The sequence below is a fragment of the Enhydra lutris genome, unplaced genomic scaffold (assembly GCF_002288905.1).
Source record: "Enhydra lutris kenyoni isolate GAN:26980312 unplaced genomic scaffold, ASM228890v2 scaffoldscaffold31, whole genome shotgun sequence".
In the NCBI taxonomy this organism is placed as follows: Eukaryota; Metazoa; Chordata; class Mammalia; order Carnivora; family Mustelidae; genus Enhydra; species Enhydra lutris.
The window spans coordinates 3176391-3198183 of record NW_019154115.1 but is presented as its reverse complement, the minus strand read 5'-3'; the positions used below and the strand labels follow the sequence as shown (position 1 = coordinate 3198183).

The window sequence follows — 21793 nt, the reverse complement described above, 5'->3', positions numbered from 1 at the left end:
GCTGGCAGCCGATGATGAGCCCGGGGCCTCCTCAGGGAAGCCACAGTGACAGAGAGAGGCCAGGGAGGCTGGGAGGATGCTGGGGAAACTAGGAAGGCGTGCGCTGGGAGGAGGGGGAGCACTTCAGCCCTGACAAGGACACAGCGGCTTCCCCACTCTCAGGGCTGGGCTCCATTGACCTAGGCCCCTGACAGGGCCCTCTTCCGGAAGGCCTGCAGGGCAGGATTGTGCAGAAGCGTGTAGGCCAGCCCCCAGCGGGCCCTGCCTTGACGGGCCCTGGGCCCTGCTCCCCTGGCCATGGCGTCCTTGGTCTGCAGCAGCTGCATCCCTGAGAGAGAAAGACTTTCTGTGAGTCACTCAGCAAACACCAGGCCACGCCCCGTGAGCAGTCTGAAAATCCCAGAGGTAGGGCTGGGGAGGCTGGGGAGCCTGGGGCCCCAGGGGCCTGCTCACTGAGCAGGAGGTGGAGAGACGTGTGGGCTGTAGAGGGGTGTTTGTGAAGGCGCAAGATGTCATCCTGCAGGTAGGGACAGAAGGAGGGGACAGCTCTGTGGAGAGAGCTGGAGGAAGGGCTGGGACAGCCAGCTCAGTGCCCCCCTCCCTGCTGCACACTTTCCTGGCAGTGAGGAAGGGGTAAGACCTCTCATTCGGTGTGTGAGAAGGCGGGATGTATGCTGACTTGTGGAATGGGGAGAGGGAGACAGAGTATGTATGTGTGTATCGTGGACAAAAATTACTCTGAGAAGGACCAGGAAACTTCTCACTTCCTTTCTCCCACAGGTGGTGGAAGGAGAGGGGAAGTAAGCATTTTTCTGGCCCTCACTCCACAGTAGGTCGGACAGGCATCCCATGTGCTGGGAAGAGGTGAGCCTTGTCCCTCAGAGAAGAGGGTGGTCTACATTCCTGCCCTCCCCCGTGGGAAGGTGCACCTTCTTCTTCCTGCCCCTGTGTGAGGCCATCCTGGGGGACCCGGGGAAGACGAGGCCGCTGGGTCTGCAGAAGCAGGGCACAGAAAGCCGTGGTAGCCGGGTGCGACTGGCTGGCCTCGATCTTCAGGAAGCCGCAGTATGTGTGATAGCCTGGGTGGGGAAGGGGGGTGGAGGACAGCAGTGCTGGGGGGAGGAGAGCCTGCCCCACCAGCCGCTAACACATGCACAGGAGGTACCTCCCGGCACCAGAGCAGGTGGCACGTGCAAGACACATGGGCCTGCTGCCCATGCCCACCCTGTGTGGTCACAGACGGGCTCCGGGGCACAGTCCCACTTGGCCAAGGTCAGGGCCAGACCCTCCCTCACTCTTTGTACAGCCCAAGCCGTTGTGGTTCCCGGCCCCTGCCCAGCGACCTTACCGGGGTCGAGAGTGGCTGCCCGAGGTGGCAGCAGGCTGAGATCCATCTGGCCAAGGTGGACAGCATTGTAGACAGCAGAGAGAAGCACACGCCAGGCAGCCACCATGGCGCCCACCAGCACGTTGATGAGAAAGAGAAAGAAGGTGGCTGCATAGAGCACTCGCCTGGGGGTGAGGAGAGGAAAAGCTGAGGCTGGCCCCCTCCCCCTGCCACATGCAGACCCACTTCCTCAAGTCAGGGTCAGACCTGGATGAGCACAGCTGCTGTGTGTTTATCGACCACCTACCATTTGTCGAGTGCACCTTCTAAGCACCCTGCCTCGTGCTGGGCCTGCTCTCTCAAGCCAGCTTCTCCGAACCACCCTGGGATATGTGTGTGGTGCTCCTTCTATAGTAGGGAAACCAGGGCCCAGAGAGATCAGGTGGCTTAGCTAAGGCCATCCAGCTAGTCAGCGGCAGAACTGGGGCTTATGGTCTGGTCTTTCTGTCTCCCACCTCCCTCCTCTAGGTCCCTTGTCCACTGACTCTGAATCCCTCCTGGCACTGAGGTCCTCCCACTGCCCTTCCACCTAATATGGAAATAATGTTTCTATTAACCTCCTTCCTGCAAAGGGGGAGGCATATGGTTTTGGGGGGCACAGATGATCCAGAGGAGAGCAGGGCTGACCCCCAAAGCAAGAAAGGTTCATAGAGTATTTCTGGCACTGTGACAGGTGAAGAGAGAGATTCCGGAGTAAGCTGGGCCACTGTTCCCTTTCCGTTTGGGTAAGGCAAACTCTCCCACTCCCCACTGGGCTTCCCAAGAGAGAAAAGGGGCAGATGACAGTGGAGGGAGAAGGACCCAAGAAAGACACCAAAGGAAGAGGCTGAAGTCCTAAGGGGACCACAAACCCAGGATCCTCACCGGTTAGTAAGCTCTGGGTATCCATGGTGAGTCTCCAGGAAGACCCACTGGGCTGCCATTTTCTGTAGGACCACAGCCAGGGCCAAGGTCAGCCAGAAGGGCCTGCAGTTGGGGCGGGGAGGTTGTCACTATTAGTAGCTCTCTGGGAAGTGGTCCCAGAGCCCTCAGCTCCTTGCCTCTCTCACCACGAGGACTCCAGGGATCGGAGAAGCAAGAGGTTCCTGCCATGGAGCACAGGCATGAACACCAGGAAGGCAAGGGTCGTGGTCCCCAGGAAGAAGACGATCTGCTGCACCAAGAGTCCTGCAGTTTGGGAAGGCACAGAGGGATGGACATCAGGCTCCACGGGACCCAGCCGCCCCTGGCACTCAGGAACCCAAGGGCTTAGGAATGATGCAAACCTGGTAGAGATCCCTGCTCTGCCACTGCCTAGCTGTGCCAGCTGGAGCAAGTTACTCTACCTTCCTGAACTCCCATTCTTCCTCTACCTCAGAAGGCTTTTGGGGACAATCCAATATAGGATTTTTGGGATGATCCCCAATTCTGGGGCCAGGTTCTGCAGCAACTCTTTGAAAACAAAGTGCTCTGTAAATGTGATTTCCCCCCCAGTTGCCCCTGAATCCTTGGAGACAAGATTGCATTTTAAATTAATGTTTGCCTTCCTACTGGCCAGAGCCTGGCACACAGTTATCACCAGAAAGCCGTCTATTGAAACAACTGGCTAGTTGTTTACACGGTGTAATGCGTACAAAAGAGCTTGGGAGGTATAAAATTTACCAAGGTGAAGAATTACAACTTTTGGGCTGGTCATTCCTCTTCTCCTTTATCATTCTTCTCCTCCTCACCCAGGGAGTGAGGACTGAAGGAACCATCAGGAAGGGGAACCTGACCCCAGCCCCCTCACATCTCAGAAGGTTTTATTCACTGTACCACCCCTGGGAAGGCTCAGAAACTTGGAGGTAGGAGGGGTTGCGGAAATTAATCTAACCTAACTCCCTCAGGGCAGGACCCCCTTTGCAGCCCCAACAATGACCACAGATGTACCCCTGGTGAAAGAGATCTCACTAACTTAAAGGCAGCCCATTGGAGTATAACACTCTCTTATATAAGCAGGAATATGCCTCCTTGAACTTTCCACCTTGCAACCCTGGGTCCACCCTCTGTGTAAATGGCTGGTGGCCCTTAGGGGCTATCCTCATTGGAGGAGCATTCCTTCCCCAGGGGCTTCTGCACTACCCCTCCTCCCTGAACCTGAGCAAGCCTCCTGAAGGGAGAGAAGGCAAGGTGGGTCCCTCTTCTTACTCCCACCCCAGAGTTTGCCCCAGCACAGGCGGACACCCAGGGGCAGCCAAGACCTGCTGAGTGCTCTCTCCTCCCCAACTGGGGCCAGTTTCTGGAGCCAGCTGAAGCCAGGTGGGGTGACAAGGGGGGCTCACCAAGGCAGGTAAAGGCAGTCTGGTAGGCGTTGAAGCTCATCCAACAGAATATGGCCTGGCGGGAGAGGTGGGGACCCTGGGGTAGGGGGCCCAGGTCCAGGGCAGCCCCTCGGTACAGAGCTTGAAGGTTGGCCCTGGTTGGGGAATTGGGGGTGGGGTGGGGAGGAAGGCAGAGATCTCAGGGACCACACATACTCCCCAGGTTCCTCCTCTGGTGGAACCCCTTGTCTGCTCACAACATGTGGCCATGGACAGGAAAGCCAAGGGCTGTGGGAGCCCTGCAGAGGTTACTAACCCGGCCTGGGAAGTCAGGTAGGGCTTCCTGGAGGAGGTGGGATCTGTGTAGCATCTTAAGGGATGAATAAGAGGAAGTTTCAGAGCAAAGCAAGGGGCAAGGCCAAGATCAAGGGAGACAAGTTCAGGCAGAAGGCTCTGACCTGAGCCAAGTCAGAAAAGCAAGGAAATAACAGTAGGAATGGAAAGGACTCGCAGATTGGCCACCAGAGCAGGAAGCAAGGTTCCAGGCATGCAGAGGCCTGGGGGCCTGAGTGCCAGCTAAAGAAGGACCAACCCTGTGGGAAGAGATCCCTGAGCAAAAACTCTGAGGCCTGCCCTGACATTGCTCCCCTTCCCACGCACCCTGCTCACAACTAGAACCTTCTCTCCCTCTTCAATTCCAACTCAGCTCTGTCTCGCTCCCCACTAAAGGGCAAACGAGACTGTTTGGCCTTCAGTGGTCCATCACAGCCCCTTCAACGCCCCAGCCCCGGCTGGGTCACCTCCACAGCCACCCTGGCATGTGGCAGCCTCGCCCCTTGCTGCTGCTCCCACCCATAGCACCCTCCCCCACCCTCAGCTCTTGCCTCTTCTTCCGATCCCAGGTGGAGGGCTGGCTTTCCAGGCTGCCTTCCCCACTGAATCAGTCCACCAAGGTAGTCCCTTCTCAGAGGTCCAAGTCCACACCCCCACCCTGGTCAGCTGAACCCTGTATCACTCCCACCAGACTGGAAGGCCCCACCTTCTCCACCCACCACAGGGCCACTGTGGGCGGGGGGCCGGGGGGGGCGCATAGGGACAACCTGGGCCCGCAGTGACTCTCCCTCTGTCCAGCCCCAGGCCCGGCCCCCATAGGCCTCCTGGCTCCAGGCCCCCGCACCTCTCCCCAACACTTGCACCAGGCATCAGACCCTGCCACTGACCTGTGCGTCACCAGCGAGCGGATCAGCATGAGGGAGGTGAGCGAGAAGGACAGGACCAAGGCCGAGATGTAGCAAACTGGAGGGGGGGAGAGGGAGCAAAGTGGGAAGTGGGAGCCCCTGAACTAGCCCCCAGGGTGGGTGCCCGGGTGGGAGTTACCCCTGCCACCTCCCCCTGCCTGCCTCGTTCTCGTATAACTCAACCATCTCAACCCTCCCCTCCTGCCCAGTGACATGGTGGCCGGGACAGGGAGAGGACAACTCAGATCTGCAGACCTGGTCTCCTCCCTTGTCTTGCTGCTCCCATGGCTGTGTGATCCCCAGAGAGACACCATCCAACCTGGCAACTGCCTCTGTCTCCTCACCTTCCTGGCCATATGGCCTTCAGGGGGCCCCTTGGTTTTCCAGCCTCGACTTGCTCACGCGGGCTGCCCATCCCCCAGCATGACATGGGCCATAAAACCCCATAGGCTGTGAGTGCACATCAGTGTGCCCTGTGTCCATCAGAAGGAGGGAGGTGACTGCTGCTACCCATCTCCTCTGGCTGGGCCCCTCCTGCCCAACTCCCCTCTGCCCCCATCCCCCCAGCCATACCCACACTTAAGAATTTGCTCACAATGTACAGGGAGTTGTGAGCAGAAAGGCCCAGCGGGGATTTGAGGCTGCAGCTCGCCTGCCCTCCATCCACACCCAGCCTCAGTCCATTCGCTTACAACAACCTCATCAAAGAAGAGGCACTAGGCCCACCAGGAAGCCGAGGCTCAGCGAGAGAGCCTGACCCGCCAGTCACACTGCTGGCAAGTGAAGGGCTGAGACCTGTGACTATTTCCAAACCGACCCAGACTCAGCCCCGGGTGCCTGCCCCCTGATCTCATCGGTCATGCCAGGGGAGTACTGCCAGGGCCGGCGTCCCATGCAGAGACTCAGGAGTGGGTGCAAACCCACATGGAGTCCCACGTAGCCTCAGTGCCGGAGAGAGGGGTCTCGGCACTGGCAGCACAGCAGGGACACCTGGAGCTGTGAAAACCCCTCGCGGCCCGGGGGGCATCCTAGGCCAATTCAATCAGATTTTCTGGGTGTAGAACCCAGTCCCTGGCTTTTGTAGTTTTGTGTGCAGCCTTAGGGTTAAAGGCCATTGTTGGTGGGGGGGGCTTTCCAAAGGCAGAGACTTCATGATTCATTTCAACCAGCAATTGACTGAAATCAACCAACCCACCCGCAGGTCTGGAGCACCTGCTATAGCGGTTCTCAGAGCTAGGCTCGCATGGGGATCCCCAGGCCGGCTTGTTCCATCATAGGGACGGGGCCCCACCCTCGGCATTTCTGGAGTCCAGCGCAGCTCGAGCCTCCGGATTTTAAAGAAGTTACCAGGCCCTTCTCAGGTGCAGCCAGGGTCGAGAACAATGCTACAGAAGAGAGCACTGGACGTGTGCAGCTCTGCTCAGCCCCGCCTGCCCTTTGGGAGCCCCCCCTCAGCGCCGGGAGGAGGGCGTTCTGGTCTTTTCCTGCCAGGCGAGGAGCCCGCCTGCTGACCCTGCGCAGGTGAGTGAACGGGTTAACACAGCATGGAGGGAGAGCAAGCCCCCTCAAGCCAGCTAGGCTTTTGATCTTCATCCATCTACCTCCTGCTCCTCTCTCCCTAATTGGTTCCAAACTTGGGTCTCTCCAAACCCTGGTACCCATAAAATCTTCCTGCTCTTTGCTTCCTCTGGAACTCTGCTTGGTAGACAGACCTGCCTTCCCACAGGGGATGGAGGGCCTCAGGGACAAGGCTGCCTTTGCAACTTCGACACCTGTTTTACGGTAGAGAGACTGAAGTCCAGAGAAGTGAGTGACTTGCCCAAGGTCACACAGCTTATAAGTGATGGAGCAGGAGTTTTCATCTAGTTCTAACCTAGTCTGCTCTCTATGAGTGATGCCAGGCTTGTGGTCCAGGTGCCCAGCGGGCAGCCTCAAACAGGCTCTCGGAGTTCAGAAGACATTACTCCTTAAGCCAAGGACTCACCAAGGGTCCCTGGGCCCAGATGTAATCTCAGTTCCAACCCTAGTTTGCTGAGCAGCTTTGGGTATAGCTCTAACCCTCCTGGGCCTCAGTTTTCCTCATCTGTGGACTAGGAGAGTAAACACTGCTCTGTTTGGCCCCCCCCAAAACGGGGAAGATCCGAAGCGGAGGCCTTGAGGCTTGGAAACCAGCCTGCAGTGTTAAATGTCGGGGTGGGGGATAAAAGCAAAGCCCAGCATCCCAGACAGGTCGTTTCCTGCCTCTAAGCCTCCATTTCCTGTTCTGGAAGATGAGGACTGATGAGGCAGACTTAACAGGGCTGGCTGCTGTGAGCAGGGAGCCGACCCTGGATTCGGGCTAAGGTGGACCATGTGGGCTCCTGCCTGTGGTCCGTCTTGTGGCCAACTTCAAGAAATCTCCCAGGGGCTCCCAAGTCAGCAGAGGCCGCCGGCCCCAGGATTCCTGACCACTAGGCTTTGTCTGAAGGTGGTAGAGAGAGACCCAGCAAGGTGGTCAGGAGGCCGTGTTCCTCCCTTTGCTCCACTCTGCCTTGCTGAATGACCCCAAGCCAATCCTTCCCCATGTGTCAGGTGTGGACACTTCTCAGCCTCTTCTACAGAGGCTATTGGGAGGGCCTGGGAGGTGGTGTAGGCTTAGCCAGACTAAGGGCTGAAAGAGACATCAGACCCCAGAAGGGAAGGCTGGTATGGTCCCCTGGCCAGGGGGCAGAGGGCTCATTGTCAAGGGAGGAAAGGAGAATGGACAGGGATTGGGGAAGAGGAAGCATCACCACACTCAACCCCACCCACCGGCCATGGCAATTAGCTCAGAATCTGGCCCAGTGTCCCACATCACTGCCTCCTTCCTCCTTCTCTCCCCTCAGCGAGATTCAAGGGGCCGTCCCCTTAGCTCTCGAGGCCTTGCCTGTCTCCCAGCTGGGAGAGCGGAGCAAAGACACTGGAGCTGGGGGTGGGAGACACCCCATGAGCTGCGGGGCTGCTCAGATGAATCCTTCAGGTCTCAGAGACCCGGAACCAGAAGCCACAACCACCCCAGTTTGGAAAGGAGGCAGCTGAGACCCAGAGAGAAAGGAAGGGATCTGCCCATGACCAGGACGCATGTCCCTGGAAGGCTGGTTCCCACTGGGCACCATCCAGGACTCCTGGGAGGCCTCACCTTCCAGAGCCCACAGGTGATGCTTCACGAGCCCCACCACCTCCTGCCTGTCCTCTGAGAGCACGAGCCCGAAGCCGGCCAGTAGGTAGGAGACGTCCGTGTTGATCCCTGCCCTCACCTTCTGGATGGTGGGTACCACGCCCACCAGCAGTAGCAGGACCACCTGGAAGAGCCCCACAAGGAAAGTGCCAGGGCCTGGCTGTGCTCACGCAGGGCCCACATCCCAGATGAAGCGTTTCCTCAGCTCACAGGGAAACTTCAGGGCAGAAACTCCGGCCCCACACGGGCTGCACCCCCATGCCCTGCAACCATCAGTGTTCTTGGCCCTGAAGCTGTGTCTCACCAGCATGTTGCCCAACAGTCCTAACAGACCACAGCTGTGCTTCCAAATGGCACAGCTCTCTACCTACACCTCTGCCTACCTATCAGTCCTGTCTTTATTGAAGCTGCGGAATATAAAATTTCCAATTTCCCACATTGGCAAAAGCCAAGTATCCTATAGACGATCTCAGGCATTGAAGCTAGACAGACCTGGGCTCGTATCTTAGCTACCTTGAGACCTTAGCTGGAGGAACTTGGCTGAGTCAAAGTCACCTCTCTGAGCCTCAGTTTCCCCTATGTGCAAAGTGGAGAAAAATCACACCCACCTCCCGGGATTTGGGCTTTCCGGTTTTCTGGGGACGGCAATGGAGGGGAGGATTTCTCAAACACGTATTATTTACAAACTACCAAATCTGCCTAAATCTTCCCAAACTGCTCAGAGAGGAAAGCAATTCTATTTCTTCTATTTCACAGCTGAGCTAATGGGTTCAGAGATGTTGAGTAACTTGCCCAGGGTCACACAGGAGGTAAATAATGGAGCAAGGGTTTAGACCCAGGCTTGGCAGTTGGGGGCAGGGGTCCAGAGACAAATGGCACGACAGGGGCAGGACCTACCTGATAGATGGCTGTCCCTGTCAAGGTGGCTGAAAGCACCAGCTTCAGAGGGAGTCGGAATCCTGCAGTCCCCAGAAGGAGGGATGTGGTAAGCCCCAGCCTCCCCTGCCCCCAGGCCCGGGGGCCTCTTCCCTCCCAAAGGACCCAGGTAAAGGGCTAGGTCTTGCAGGACCCCAGACCACCAAAGCCAGTCCAGGGGCTTCCCTTTGTCCCCAGCTGGGGCTGTTCCTCCCAACCAGGTTCTGGGGGACGGGAGCTGGACTTCTGCGGCAGCTGTTCCTTGCAAGGCATGGGTGAGGTCACCTGCCATTCTTAACCTCAGCTCCCCACTCCGTACCTCGCTGTGGAGTATAGATGTAGTTTCTGTAACAGATCCAGGCCCAGGATCGGAAGCCCTGCTTGGAGGTGTGGGAGCTGCAGAAAGACAGAGGCAGCCAGGCGCCCTCAGGAGAAACCCCAGCCCTGAGCCCAAGCCCCAGAGTTTGGGTTCTTCCTCACTGTGCCCCACCTGCTCCCCAAACTAGCCTGCCAGCCAGCCCTGCTCACTGGCCCAGAGGGGGTGCCTGGGACCTCACCTGCTTCGCAGCTTCTTCCGGCAAAGGAGGGCCCTCAGATATTCCTCACAGTAGCGGCTTGGCAGCCCCTGTGGAGACAGACGGACGAGCAGATGAGACCTGCATGGAACCATCCAGGGGACCCTGGCTCAGGGTGCCACAGTGGGCACATGGGGCTTGAGAAAAACCTCTTGGCTATGGCGGGGTGCAGAGAAGGGCCAGCCTGTGGGGATGAGGTCCATGCCCCCCCCCAAAAGCTGCCCTTTCTCCTCCACAACTAGGAGACAAACCATTCTCTTAAGAACACTCCGCACTGAGCAGTTCGTCCTAAAGGCTATCTCCAACTCTCTCCTGCTTTACTCTGTCCCATCTGTTCACTGCTTCCCCCCTGGCCTCTGCTGGCTGAGACTGGGGCAAAAGGGAGCCTAAGTCCCATGCACACATCCCCAAGCAGGACACAGGACGGGGTCATTCCAGGCCACATACCCCAGGCCTCACCTGCTACTCTGGGGAGATCACAAGCGCTATGGGATTTGTCTAAACCACATCACAAGGGTGATGGGATTTGTCTAAACCACCTTCCATGGGGCATCTGGGTGGCTCAGTCATTAAGCATCTGTCTTCAGCTTAGGTCATGATCCCAGCATCCTGGGATCGAGCCCCGCATCTGGCTGCTTGCTCAGCAGGGAGTCTGCTTCTCCCTCTCCCACTCCCCCTGCTTGTGTTCCCTCTCTCGCTGTCTCTCTGTCAAATAAATAAATAAAATCTAAAAAACAAACCAAAAAACCCCAAACACACATTCCAGGCCATTAGCCGCCTGCCAAGTGCAGAGGCCCGTGGTAAGATGGGGTGAGCCCCTGCCCCCATCGGTTGGAGAACACAAGCCTATCACTTGTTGTCATGGCAACCCAACACACACACACACACACACACACACACACACACACACACACACACCCCACCCAGGGAAGGTGTGGGTCAGCTCAAAGCTTGACTGGGACCTCTGAGGCTTAAACCTCTCTGCTGCAGGGCTGAAGAGGATTTTATCTCCCAGGACTTCTCAGGAGGACAGGCATGCCTGGAGGGAGAGGTAAGGCATCGAAGATCCCTGGAGGAGGAGGGAGAGGGCCCCAGGGGGAGAGATGTGACGGGTACCCTAGGGGAGACTCCCCTCTTCTGAGCCAGCTGTAAAAGTAAGGGGACATCGGGCTCCCCCGGAGGAATATGACCATCAGGACGGCAGCTGCGACTGTCCTTGAGGTCCCTACTGCTCCCCAACCCAGAGTTGGTGGGCCCGTGGAGGACCCAGGGCGGCCGCTGGAGGACCTGAGCTGGCAGGCCTCTCTCTCCCCATCTCCTTCCCTCCTCAGGGTCCTCTTTGACTTCCATGCCAGCCCCTCTCCCAAGCTCCAGACCTGCAGTCTAGCTGCCCACCCCAACCCCACGCTGGTGCGTCAGTCCCCATGCACCTGCCCACACCCAGCCCTCATCCCTCAGCAGCTGGACCCCCAGCGGCTCGCTGCTCTGTCCTCTCTGCCACCCTGCGAGCTTGCCTTCACCTTCCCCGACTGAAGAGTGACCGAGCCCCTTGGCATCTGTGTCCTTAGCCTCTCCTGAAGCTGTCCCCCTCCTTTTGAGGGTCTCTGTGGGGTGGATTTCTTCTTCTTTCTCTCCTACTGAGAAGAGCACTTGACCCTGTCTCCGCCCACACCCGTGGCCTTGGGCGGGGCCCCGGCTGCACTTCTCACGTGGCACAGTGACCAGTGACCCGACCATCTGTTGCTGCCCGCATCTCCCCAGCCCCTGGGAGCCCCTGGGGGTCAAACACAGGTCTGCAGCTCTGAGTTCGCGGTCCCTCGCTCAGGGCCTGACATTTGGTGGGCACTTAGAAGGCTTCTTAGTAAGATCGCCTTGTCTTGTAAGAATTCTCTCTCACTACGATTTACCCACCGATCCATCTAAAACTTCTGAAGTAGCTGCTGAGTATCACTATGCACCAAGACATGACCAGTGCTACAAATTATACGTGCACAAAACAGACACAATCCGTCTCTGTGCCTTTACTCCCCCTCCCTACACCTGCAAGGCCTTCTCCTTATTCTCTTCCTGCTCCATATCCTCCCTGTCCCTCAGGACCCCTACTGAAGTCTACCTCTTCCAGGAAGCCCCCCAACCTGCCTCAGTTCTCCCTGCCCACCCCTTTATCTGACTTTATCCAACCATACCCAGCCTAGAACTGATTCATAATGCGACTGTACCCCGGGAGCTTCCTGGGCATCTGCAGAGCTCCTTGGAGGCACAGTCTCCTGGCCTATCTCATTTCTCCGACTGGAGCCTCTGTGTTTCGGAAGCAGAGCTCAGACTGCCCTGTCCTCTGATCCATGCCTCCTCTGTTGACTCCCCACTGTGCCTGCTGCTGGGTGCCCCCAGGGATCCCGGGTGCCAGCCAAGGGCATGGTCCAGAGTTCAGTCCAGGAGGGAGGACTAACCATCACTTGGTGACTCAGCAAATATTTTCTGAGCACCTGGGCCCACACACAGGGACCCAATAGCAGTGCAGGGGTTCAGGGTGTTCTGAGTGCTAATAGGAGCCCAGCCCAGCCCTGCCTTTTTACCTCAGAACCTGCTCCTGCCATGTTCCGGAAACTTCTCACCAGCTGCACCGGGTACCAAAGGCTCAGGAATCCGAGGCCCAGAAGCAGAGGCAAGGAAGCCAGCAGGGTGTAGTACTTGTAGATCTAGACAGACAGACAGAGCCCCCAGACATACATACCTTCTACCTTTCTCCCCCAACAGAAGACCAGGATCCACTTCCCTTTCCACTTCACTCCCACCCAGCTGACGGAGGTCTTCTCATGCCTGCCCCAACCCGAGTTACTCAGCACAAACACTCCCACTCCCCTTCTGAGGCCCTGTGGACATGCTCCCCCTTCTCCCGGGCTCCTGGACTCCCACAGCCCTTAGAGGAACTTATATAATTCCCTCCTCCCTGTCCCAGGGGGCTGCCGTGGGACCTGAGACCAGGGATACCCATTTGCTATGTTCCTTTGTTCCTGGGCTTTGGGCACAGGCCCCTGAAAACTAGACAAAGGCCTAATTTTGACTGGGTACAGTTGCGACCTGGGCATCAGGGAAGTCCAAGCCTTACCCCCTGGGCACTGAGTCCTTCCTGGGGCTGGGCCCCTTCTGCATTCACTCAGTTATTTGTTAACTCAATCTGTTTTTACTGACAGCTCAGTATGTGCCCAGTTCTGGGTGGTGAAAAAGACCAACCCAGTCCCCCCTCTCAAGAAAACCAACCAATCATCTCTACCCTGGAGGATAGGTGTTATCAACTCCATTTACAGGGAGGGAAACTGAGTCTCAGAATGGTGACACGGTTTCCCCAAAGCACTTAGCATCACCTGGCATCATTCGCTTTATTTATTTTTTGTATCTGCCCTTCTAGAATGGCCACTCTTGGGACGCTAGGGACTTCATCTGTCCTGTCCACAGCTATATTCCACTGCTGGGATGTGTCCCTGGTACAGAATATGCGCTTCAAATATGTTTGTGGAAGGAAGGGAGGGAGGGAGGGAGAAGATGGTTCAAACTCAGGTTGTCTGGCCTGAGGCCTGTGCCTCCACCCTTCAGGCGCTCCCAGCCAGCAGCCAGTGAGGTTCTAGAATTCTCTTTTCAGCCCTCCAAGACCATCCCCCAACTCAGGGCTCGCCTTCCTCCATCTCCTCCCTCCCACTCCCGCCTGGCCAAAGGAAGGCTGGGGAATCAACAATGGAGGGATTTCAGGCTCCCTCTTGCTCCCCCTTGGCCCTTTCCCCCTCCCCGCCCCCTCCCAGGCTGGAAGCTCCTGCAGGCAGTCCCAAGGGACAGTCCCTTGTCCCCTGCTCTTGCCACAGAGGGCCTGTGTTCACAGGAGTGGAATTCGGTGCACAGAAGGCAGCGGAGACGTCTAGCATGTAAGTAAGAGGACAGGAGCTGCACTGGTTTACGCAGGTCCTTCCTGCCCCTCTGCCTCAGGCTGTTGCGAGTCAGTGGTTACCTTGGGTGTCTGAGGACACTGTGCCCTCTGCCAGATCTGGACCCCGAAGTGAGCCCAGGACAGCACGCCGCCGAGCAGGTGTGCGGCTCCGCGCTCGACTGTGGCACAGGCGGCCAGAGGGTAGTAGAGGGCAGGGTAATAGAGCAGGGCGAGGATCTTCCAAGGCCCTGGAAGGCAAGATGGGTCCAGGGAGACACGTGGTGGAGAGGCAGGTCCCTTCCCGCCTCCCCCTTCTGAGCCCGCATTCAAATTCAGGTTCTGACAGTCACCAGCCTTGGCGATCTCCAGCAAGTTACCTCTTGGAGTCTCCGTTTCTCCATCTGTAAAATGGAAATAATAGCGGTCTATTACCCAAGACAAAACGAGAAAGTAGATGTACAGTGCTTAGCACAGCACTTAGTCAGTTGTCAACAGACTAAGCTACGACTTCCTTATTGTTCCTTCCCCTGACCCCCAGCAGCCTCCAGCGTGAAACGAGCTGCCATCCTCACTGAGCAGAGTCACTGTGAGCACTGGCTGATCACAAGAGGTCATGTTGAGGACAGTGGCCCCTCTTGGTGGCAGCTGTCCTTGTGCGGTCACTTCCTCGAGTCCAGCCCAATTGTCCATAACCCCTCCTACTTCCTTCCCATCCTCCTTCATTCTCGGAGGCCTGTGCTGTTCTGGGCAGGGGTTGGCACAAGAACAGAGAAGGTAGCGAGGGCAGTAGTGACCCAGCAGCTGGGACGAATGAAGGGCCGGTTTCGTGCACGGCGGCTGGGAGGTCCACACGATAGCATCTTCTCGGCAGTGGCTCAAGTTGGGGATGGGAGCTCCCTGACTCACTACAGAAGAGCCCGCCCCATGCTCCGGATGCCCACTCAGCCCATCCCACCAATCCAGCCCAGAGCCTCAGCTGTGCTGGGTACCTTGGCTGGGGGGTGAAGCCAAGGTCAGGAAGGGCAGCGGGTCCTCTGCAGGGAACAGCAAACACAAGGAGCTGAAGAGGACCACGAAGACAGCCACAGGCACTGTCCAGGTTGTGTCCCCCGCCAGGAAATCCACGGGGCTGGTGCAGAGACAGGGACAGGACAGGAGGAAGCCGCTTGGGCCCTGCACCCCCATTCCCCCATGCCACATTCCATACATCAGGGGGGTAGAGATGGAAACTTTCCAGATGGAAACTGGAGGCCCCATCATCCATTTATTCCTCATGTATCAGTGGGGGGCCTCCTGTGCACCAAGCTCTGGGCCCTGTGGCCAAGTGACTCAAGAACTACCCCGTCCCCCACCCCCATACACAGGCACACAGCGGGAACAAGCCCGAGCGGCTCCCTCCGCCCACCCTGGAAGCTCCAGGAAACAGCTGCCTCCACACAAGTCAGTCTGTCTGGGCTGGCAAACCTTCAGAGAGCTCGGAGAGTCACAACATCCTTAGGCAACAGCCCCCACCCTGGCCTGGGTGTGGCCTGGGGCAGAGGGCACACAGCGGGCACAGCTGTCCCAGGCATCAGCCCTCTGGGCTCAGGGCAAGCCACTCAGACCCTCTGCTTCTGTCCAGCTTGACTTCATGCCCTGAGGCCAACCGCCTCCTTCTCCACCCTAGGCAAGGCAAACTCTTACCTGGGCCCACCAGTGACAGATACCCAGGTGAGTTCTCCACCAGACCATCATGGCGGGACTCACCTTGGTATGTGACCTGGGCCTGAGGGTCAAGGCTGTCTACACTGGAGCTCCAACTGCCACCTCCCCCAACCCTTTGGTCTCTCCCATATGAGCCTGCCTAGTTCCACCTCAAGGTCATCCCTGTCCCAGGCTCTGGGGTTGTAGGACAGAAGGAGACAGGGAAAGAAAGTCCCAGCCATGGGACTGGGCTGGGATCTGTCCCTCATAATCTACCATTAAGCATCAGGGACTGGGTGAGGCCCTCAAAGGAAACAAGGGTCAAGATGGCATGGGATGGCCATCGCCTGTCCAGACCATGGGCCACCGAAGGAAATGCATCCAGGAGTCAGGCCCTGTTGGGCTGGTGTCTCCTTGGGTCTGGGACAGGAGCAGGTGGGCCTGAGTGGGGCCCTCCCCTTCCCTCTGGGGCTCCTGCCTAAACCTGGAGGTCCAGGTCAGTGTAGTAAGAGCCCCTCAGTGCTGAAAGCAGCACTGAGGCCAGAGCAGACTTCTAGGTACCTAACAAACCCCCACTGCCCCAGAGTGGCCCTATCAGCTGGGCCACCCAAGTGGGGGTGCCTGGGCCTTGGCACCAACTGGAACTGTCCAGATCTGCCGAGCCCGCAGCAGGGCCGGGGCCGACGCACCCTCGTGAGCACAGCCAGCAGCAGCAGCACAAGGATCTGAAAGGAGAGCACAGAGCAGGCCATGGGTGCCCAGACCTTCCCTGGGGGCTGAGACTGAGGGCTTGGCCTCCACGCCCAGGACACCCCTACCCCCCAGGGCACAATCACGGGGCATATTGGGGACTGGCCAAGAGAACAGTGACAAAGAGAGATTGGACTTTGGCCCACATCCTGGTTTGGGTCCCCACCCTGGGAGAACTCCCAGAGCTGGGGCTCCTGGGGTCCCCCTTGGCCAGCCCCAGCAGGGAACACAAGCCCCCTCCAACCCCTGCCCCACCGCCCCAGCCAGTCTGGCAATGGGTGGGTGAACAGGTTGGCCTCGGGATAGACTCACCGACAGCACAGCCAGGCAGGCGTGGAGAAGCCCCAACAGCACGCTGGGGTGGCAGGCAGGCACCACTCTGCAGAGCAAGGCAAGGCTGGGTCAGGCCTGTATTGGGATACCCCAGGTGTGCAGCCCCTTTGGGCTTCCAGGCTGTTGACCCTGGGGCTCCGCCCACCACCTCCCTCAGCCTCTGATCTCTCTTCTGCAAGCTGGCCCAGCTCAGCCTTCTCAGGCTCATTCCAGGGTTGCAGGCCCCTCATGTTGCACCAGCCCCAGGCCAAGCTCTGAGGTTACAGGGTTGAAGGAGACAGGGCCTCCCAGGGGAAGGCATGGGAGAAACAGAGCAGGCCAGCTCAACCCCGACCTGGGGCCCTCTTCTTTCTCACCCGTTCTTCCCGGCCTTCAAGGCCACTTCACCCCCCCTCCTCTGGGAAGCCTCTGACCGCTTCAGGCCTCCCAGACCTCTCCTTCTCAGAATTGTGGCTGAGCCTCTCATCTGGGTGGAGCATTCAAGTGTTTGGTCCTAGGCTTTGCCTTGTGGCATTTGATTTGAGTTTAAAAGGTGGTTGGCATCTTTTGAGGCAAAGAGGCAGAAAGGGAGCTCCGTGTAGAGGGAGGAACATGAGGACCGGAAGCAACAGGGAGCAGATGGCACGGGGAGGCCAGGCAAGGCTTTCCGTTTGCCTGCAGTCTCTAGGGTTGTGGGCAGGCCGGGAGCAGGTCACAGCCGGCATGGGAGACACTAGGGAGCCATGGAGGATGTTGGAGCAGGCCGGTGTTCTGAATTTGGGATTTCTGTGGCCCACTTTGAATAATAACAACAGCAGTAACTAGCACTCACTAGGAGTTGACTATGTGCTCTTTGTTCCATGTGTTAACTGGGGTACTACTGGCCAGGTCAGTGTTACTATTATCCCCCTTGGGTAGACAAGGAGACCAAAGCTCAGAGAGGCAAAGTATCCTGCCCAAGTCACACAGGTAGGAAGATAGCAGAGTAAGGATTCAAACTGAGGTCCTCTGGCTGCAGCACCCACATCTGACCGGGAGGAGAGAGGTAAGAAGTATGGAAGGAAGTTTTAAGTTGAACCATATGAAAGCCTCATTTCTACACGTCAAAAACAGTTGAAAATCCGCATTGTCAAGGAGTTGAGCATCAGCAGCGACTTGGGAAGGGAGACAACAGGCTGCCCCTCAGAGATGTGTAGGAGGAAGAAGGTACATGCCTGAGATGGAAGAGCAGGGGGGAGGGGAGTTTCCAGAATGATCGCAGACTTCTAGGCCCTATTCCAAGAGGAGAAGTGAGGACCAGAATCACAGGCAGCCCAGGAAGCGAGGCTTGGTCTCAGACACTCAGAGACAGAGGCCGGACTGCAGAGTGGTGAGGACACTGAGATAAGGAGCAAGACAGCTGTTTCCAGAAGTCAGTCTCTGAGAGGGAGCCTACAAAGGGCCCTCAGAGGGGAAGGCAGAGCCCTGATACCCATGCCTCTACCCCTCACCCCACAGCAGAAAGGCCTGCAGATCACCCTGGTGTTGGCCTCCTGCCAGGAGGGCAGGCCAGGAGGGAAACCTCCAATGCCCCAGGCAGCCCTTTGAAGTGGAGGGGAGGTGAGTATCATCCTGGACAGCTGCCACAGGCATTCATGTCCCCAGGCTCTGGCTGAGAAACTTAGTATTAGTGGTAAGTGGATAACATGTGGGCAGATATCAGGCTGGGTACATGACCCGGTTGGGGGTGGGGGAGCTCCAGGGGGCTCTAGGAGTAGGAAAGGGCTGGCTGGGCTGCCACGGATCAGTCCCGTGCCCACAGAAGACCCCGGAGGACACATCCCACCCCATCATACTCATTCCCCTCCCAATCTTTTCAACCAGGACTTTCCACCAGGAGGGCACCTGGACAAGTGAGACTTGTCCAGGAGACTGAGTCCGACCAGCCACTGTCACCAGCGCCTACCAGCCCGAACCCCAGCCTGCGGGGGCACCCTGAGGTACAGAGGGGGCCCACCATCAGGAGCTCCTCGAAGCCTCGGTGCACCATCTCCCTGGGTGTCTGACTCACTCAGGGAGAAGTGGGCCCAAGTTCATCTCCTTGGGATTCCCCTTGAGCTTCCATTTTTGGGAGTGGAGCTTGGGGGACAAGCAGCACCACTAGGATTATAGTAAGTAGAGTCAAAAACAAACCTCATTCTTCCCTGAGGTGGGAGAAGGTGGCTACAGGTCCCAGACGCCTCACACATCAGAGCCAGTGCTCCCCATCACCCAGGCCCTGCTAGGTACCCCACTTAATTCTGAGGCCAGAGCTGAAGGACAGGACACAGCAGCAGCTTCAGTCTTACCCCAGATCAGGAGCCATATCCTCTTGGCTTCTGAGGCCCCTCCCCATTCTGCTGCTTCTCCCACTCCAAAAATGTGCAGCAGGGACCAGAGGAGCCCGCAGGCTGTCCAGATCAGCCAGGGACGGGCGAAGGAAACACCCCTGCTGACACAGAGCTACTGACCAGGTGGCCAGCGCCCTGAGTCCTCCCAGCCTGAGGTCTAGATGAGGCCTCTGTCCCTGCCGGGTGACTCAAGACGGGCCAGGCCACAGCCCCAGCCCTCTGGGAGGCACGCCAGCCTTTCTCCTTTTCTAGTGTCGGTTGTTGATGGAAAGCAGGTGTGTGCACATCTGGCTCAGTCAGCCAACACCGCCCCCCTCACCTTTCCAGTTCCCCAAACCCTCAGAGAGAGCAGGGAGGTGGGGGATGGGGCGAGGGCCAGGAACAATAAGGGGAGAACTGGGCTCTGGGGCCCACACAGACCAGGCATCCTTGGCAGCCTGTGGGGCCCAGGGAGGCCCAGCCCCTCTGCCAGGGGGCTGCCCAGACTAAACAAAGATAGGGCCTGGCAAAGGGAGCCGCATGTCCTCTGGCCACACAGGACTGGGCTGAGGCTGCTTCCCTCCCCTGGGCTTGCCTGAGCACTCCTGCTAAAGAGAAAGGCTCTCCTGATTTTCATGGAGACTCAGAGCCCGCCAAAGGCATGGGGGCGCCATCTTTCCTCAAGGACCCTCCCCCCCAGGCTTTCTTCCTCAGGCCTCCCCCTGCCCTGGGTTGGGCAGCGAGGCTGACAGTTGGCAAACAAGGCACCCCAAATGGTCACCCTAGGGACAAGCAACCCCTTGAAGGCAGGCGGAGCTTCCCTCATCCACTCAGCCGGCACTCTGCCTCCCAGCCACTGGCCAAAGCCGCCCCAAACCGGCTAGATCTGAATTTGCAAGGAGTAGGCCTGGGAGGTTGTATTTTTAACAAACCACACAGGTGCTTTTTAAGTGACAGCCTGGCCCAGGACCTTGCCCAGGGGGCTTCCCCGTCCCCCCATCAGAAACCTCTGCCACACCCCACCCTGCAGGCAGACAGACTTACCCCTCTGGCTGGAGCTCCTGGTCCCCCTGGGGCTCATCGATGTACCAGTTGGAGTAGTCATCTGTGACCCCAGAGGAGGTCTGGTTCCCCAAGGTCTGGGACGACATTCTCTGGGCTTTCTTCTCTGCCCCCCCCCTGTCCCCTGGACAAGTGGGGAAAAACCACTACAGATGTGAAAAGAGGCTTAGGGAGAAAAAAAAAAAGAAAGAAAGAAAGAAACCAAACAAAGAAGCGTTTCTTTTTAATCCTGAAGGTTACTTTCTTGCTTTTAGCTCTCTGGGAAAAGCCTGTCTGGGAGAGAGGGCTTGGGCCGGCTAGCACGGGAAAAGGGGAAGGGCTTCTCGAGTCCCTTCCCGTCCCTTCCCGCCCCGTCTTGCCTGCTCCTGCAGGAGATAGTTATCCCCTTGGGACGAGTGTGCCCCTCAGGGTCCTTGGGCTCTTGCTGGAACGCCTGACTGTTCGTCTGACCACCAGCCTCTGTGCAAAGGACCATTTTCAAAGAAAGTTTGTCCAATCCAAGCTGCCCGCATAGACACCCCCCTTCCTTTCCCCTCCCCAAAGCCACCCAAACGACCCACAGACACACACTCAAGGAAGGGCAGGGAGGAAGGAGCTACAGAGATGAAAGGGTGGGCGGGCAGCAGGCGGGCCCAACCCAGCTGGACCCTCCCAGCTGGGATCCAGGTCCCTCCTGCCCTCAGGGGTCAGCCCCATCCCCCTCTTTGTTTGGCTCCCTGCTCAGACCACCTCCCCACCCCCACCCCCAGCCTTAGCCTGCCCCTTTCTGGCTCCTTTGGCCCTCAGTGATGGAATCATATCATGGTCCTGACAAAGTGTCCCTTCCAGGTAGGAGGCCCCAGCTCCACCCGTAGCTGGAGCCCCCGAGAGATGGGTCCAGGAGGGTCCCAGGCAGCTGGCCCAGCTCACATACCTGCCTCCTGCGCCTCCCCAAAGCACCTACACCTCCGGCCTCTGCATCTGCAGGGTCCTACGCACACACAGTCCAGCATGCAGCAACCCAAGGAGACAGCTGGGGCTGGACCAGGGGTGGAGGCAGGGAGGGGGAGCCTTTCCACTCCTTCCCCTGGGTTTCCATGAAGGAGGCAACATGTGTCTCACTGGTAAAACCTTCTAGTTTCTCCAACTTGATTTCAAAAGGAGATAACTCACCCTCTTGAGGCAGAGATTAGGCCTTTAAACACAAACCAGACCAGCGGGTAAGCAAGAAGAACCCCTCCTGCCTTGGGCTCCTCCCACGCTGTGGGGTGAGGTGAGGAAGGCTGGGCCCAGGCAGAAGCTAGGGCTTCCTCCTTCCTCTCCATCCCCCCCCAACCCAAACCCCAGCCCAAGAAGCTGTACCTCTGGCTGGCTCCCCTCCCCCAACTGGCCCCAGAAGGGAGACAAGATGCAGATAAAGACAGTGAACTGTTCTCAGGCCCTTGTCCCTGGGCGGGGGTCAGGCCCCCTAAACAAGTCCCTGTCTTTCCAGTTGCCCTGGGAGGGCCCTGGGCCCTGGCCCTCTCCAGCTAAGGCACTCATTCCACAAGTTTTTGGTTTTTTTTTTTTCTAAAGGCATTCATCCATTTATTCTTCTAGCATAAATTCATTGAACAACTACTAAGTGCAGGCATTATTCTGGACCCTGGGATGTGAAAGTTGACATTTCCGGGGGGACACTGAAGAGTAGGTAAATAACCACCAGTCTGAGCCTTCCTGTCTACAAAGGGAAGGCACAGAATGCCTGAGGTATACCACAGGAAGCTGAATTTGGTCCGAAAAAAATGGGGGATTCCCGGAAAAAAGAAACCTGATTCACAGAGATCTGAGAACAAGGAAAAGTCAGATGTGTAGAGGGTGTGGGGAAAGGGAAGCGTGTTCCTGGAAGAGGGAACAGCCCCCTGAGGGTGTGTGGGCTCAGCAGAGACAGAGCTTGAAATCCTAAAATCTTCCCATTCAGACCTAGTAGCCAGGCCCATGAAGCCTTCCAGGACTAGGGCCTGAGTGCTCTATTGGCCTTGGCTGCTCCCCTCTCCTTCCCCAATGACCCTCTTCCAGGAAGTGGGCTCAGACACACCTCCCTCACCCCACAGAGTTGTCCGAGGCAGACTCAGAACTGAGCCTAAACTTTCTGTGATGCAATGCAGGAG

At 57.8% G+C, this 21793-nt stretch overlaps 1 protein-coding gene across 2 annotated transcripts; it reads right to left on the bottom strand.

Moving 5' to 3' along the window:
- Nucleotides 1-179: 179 nt before the first annotated feature.
- Nucleotides 180-19753, bottom strand: LOC111153296 (stimulated by retinoic acid 6). 2 transcript variants are annotated; one of them, XM_022512232.1, is made up of 19 exons: nucleotides 19647-19753; nucleotides 16255-16321; nucleotides 15838-15917; nucleotides 15269-15274; nucleotides 14499-14638; nucleotides 13887-13910; nucleotides 13591-13757; nucleotides 12167-12289; nucleotides 9573-9640; nucleotides 9335-9411; nucleotides 8998-9059; nucleotides 8062-8224; nucleotides 4887-4962; nucleotides 3688-3821; nucleotides 2437-2554; nucleotides 2252-2353; nucleotides 1349-1512; nucleotides 930-1079; nucleotides 180-328 (listed from the first exon to the last, which is right to left on the bottom strand). In XM_022512232.1, exons 1-19 carry the CDS (start codon nucleotides 19751-19753, stop codon nucleotides 180-182), a joined length of 1977 nt encoding a protein of 658 aa, XP_022367940.1. The 2 variants fall into 2 exon arrangements, with proteins under 2 accessions (XP_022367940.1, XP_022367939.1); XM_022512231.1 differs by lacking the exon at nucleotides 15269-15274 and having other exon boundaries at nucleotides 14499-14600; nucleotides 15800-15917.
- Nucleotides 19754-21793: the final 2040 nt, after the last annotated feature.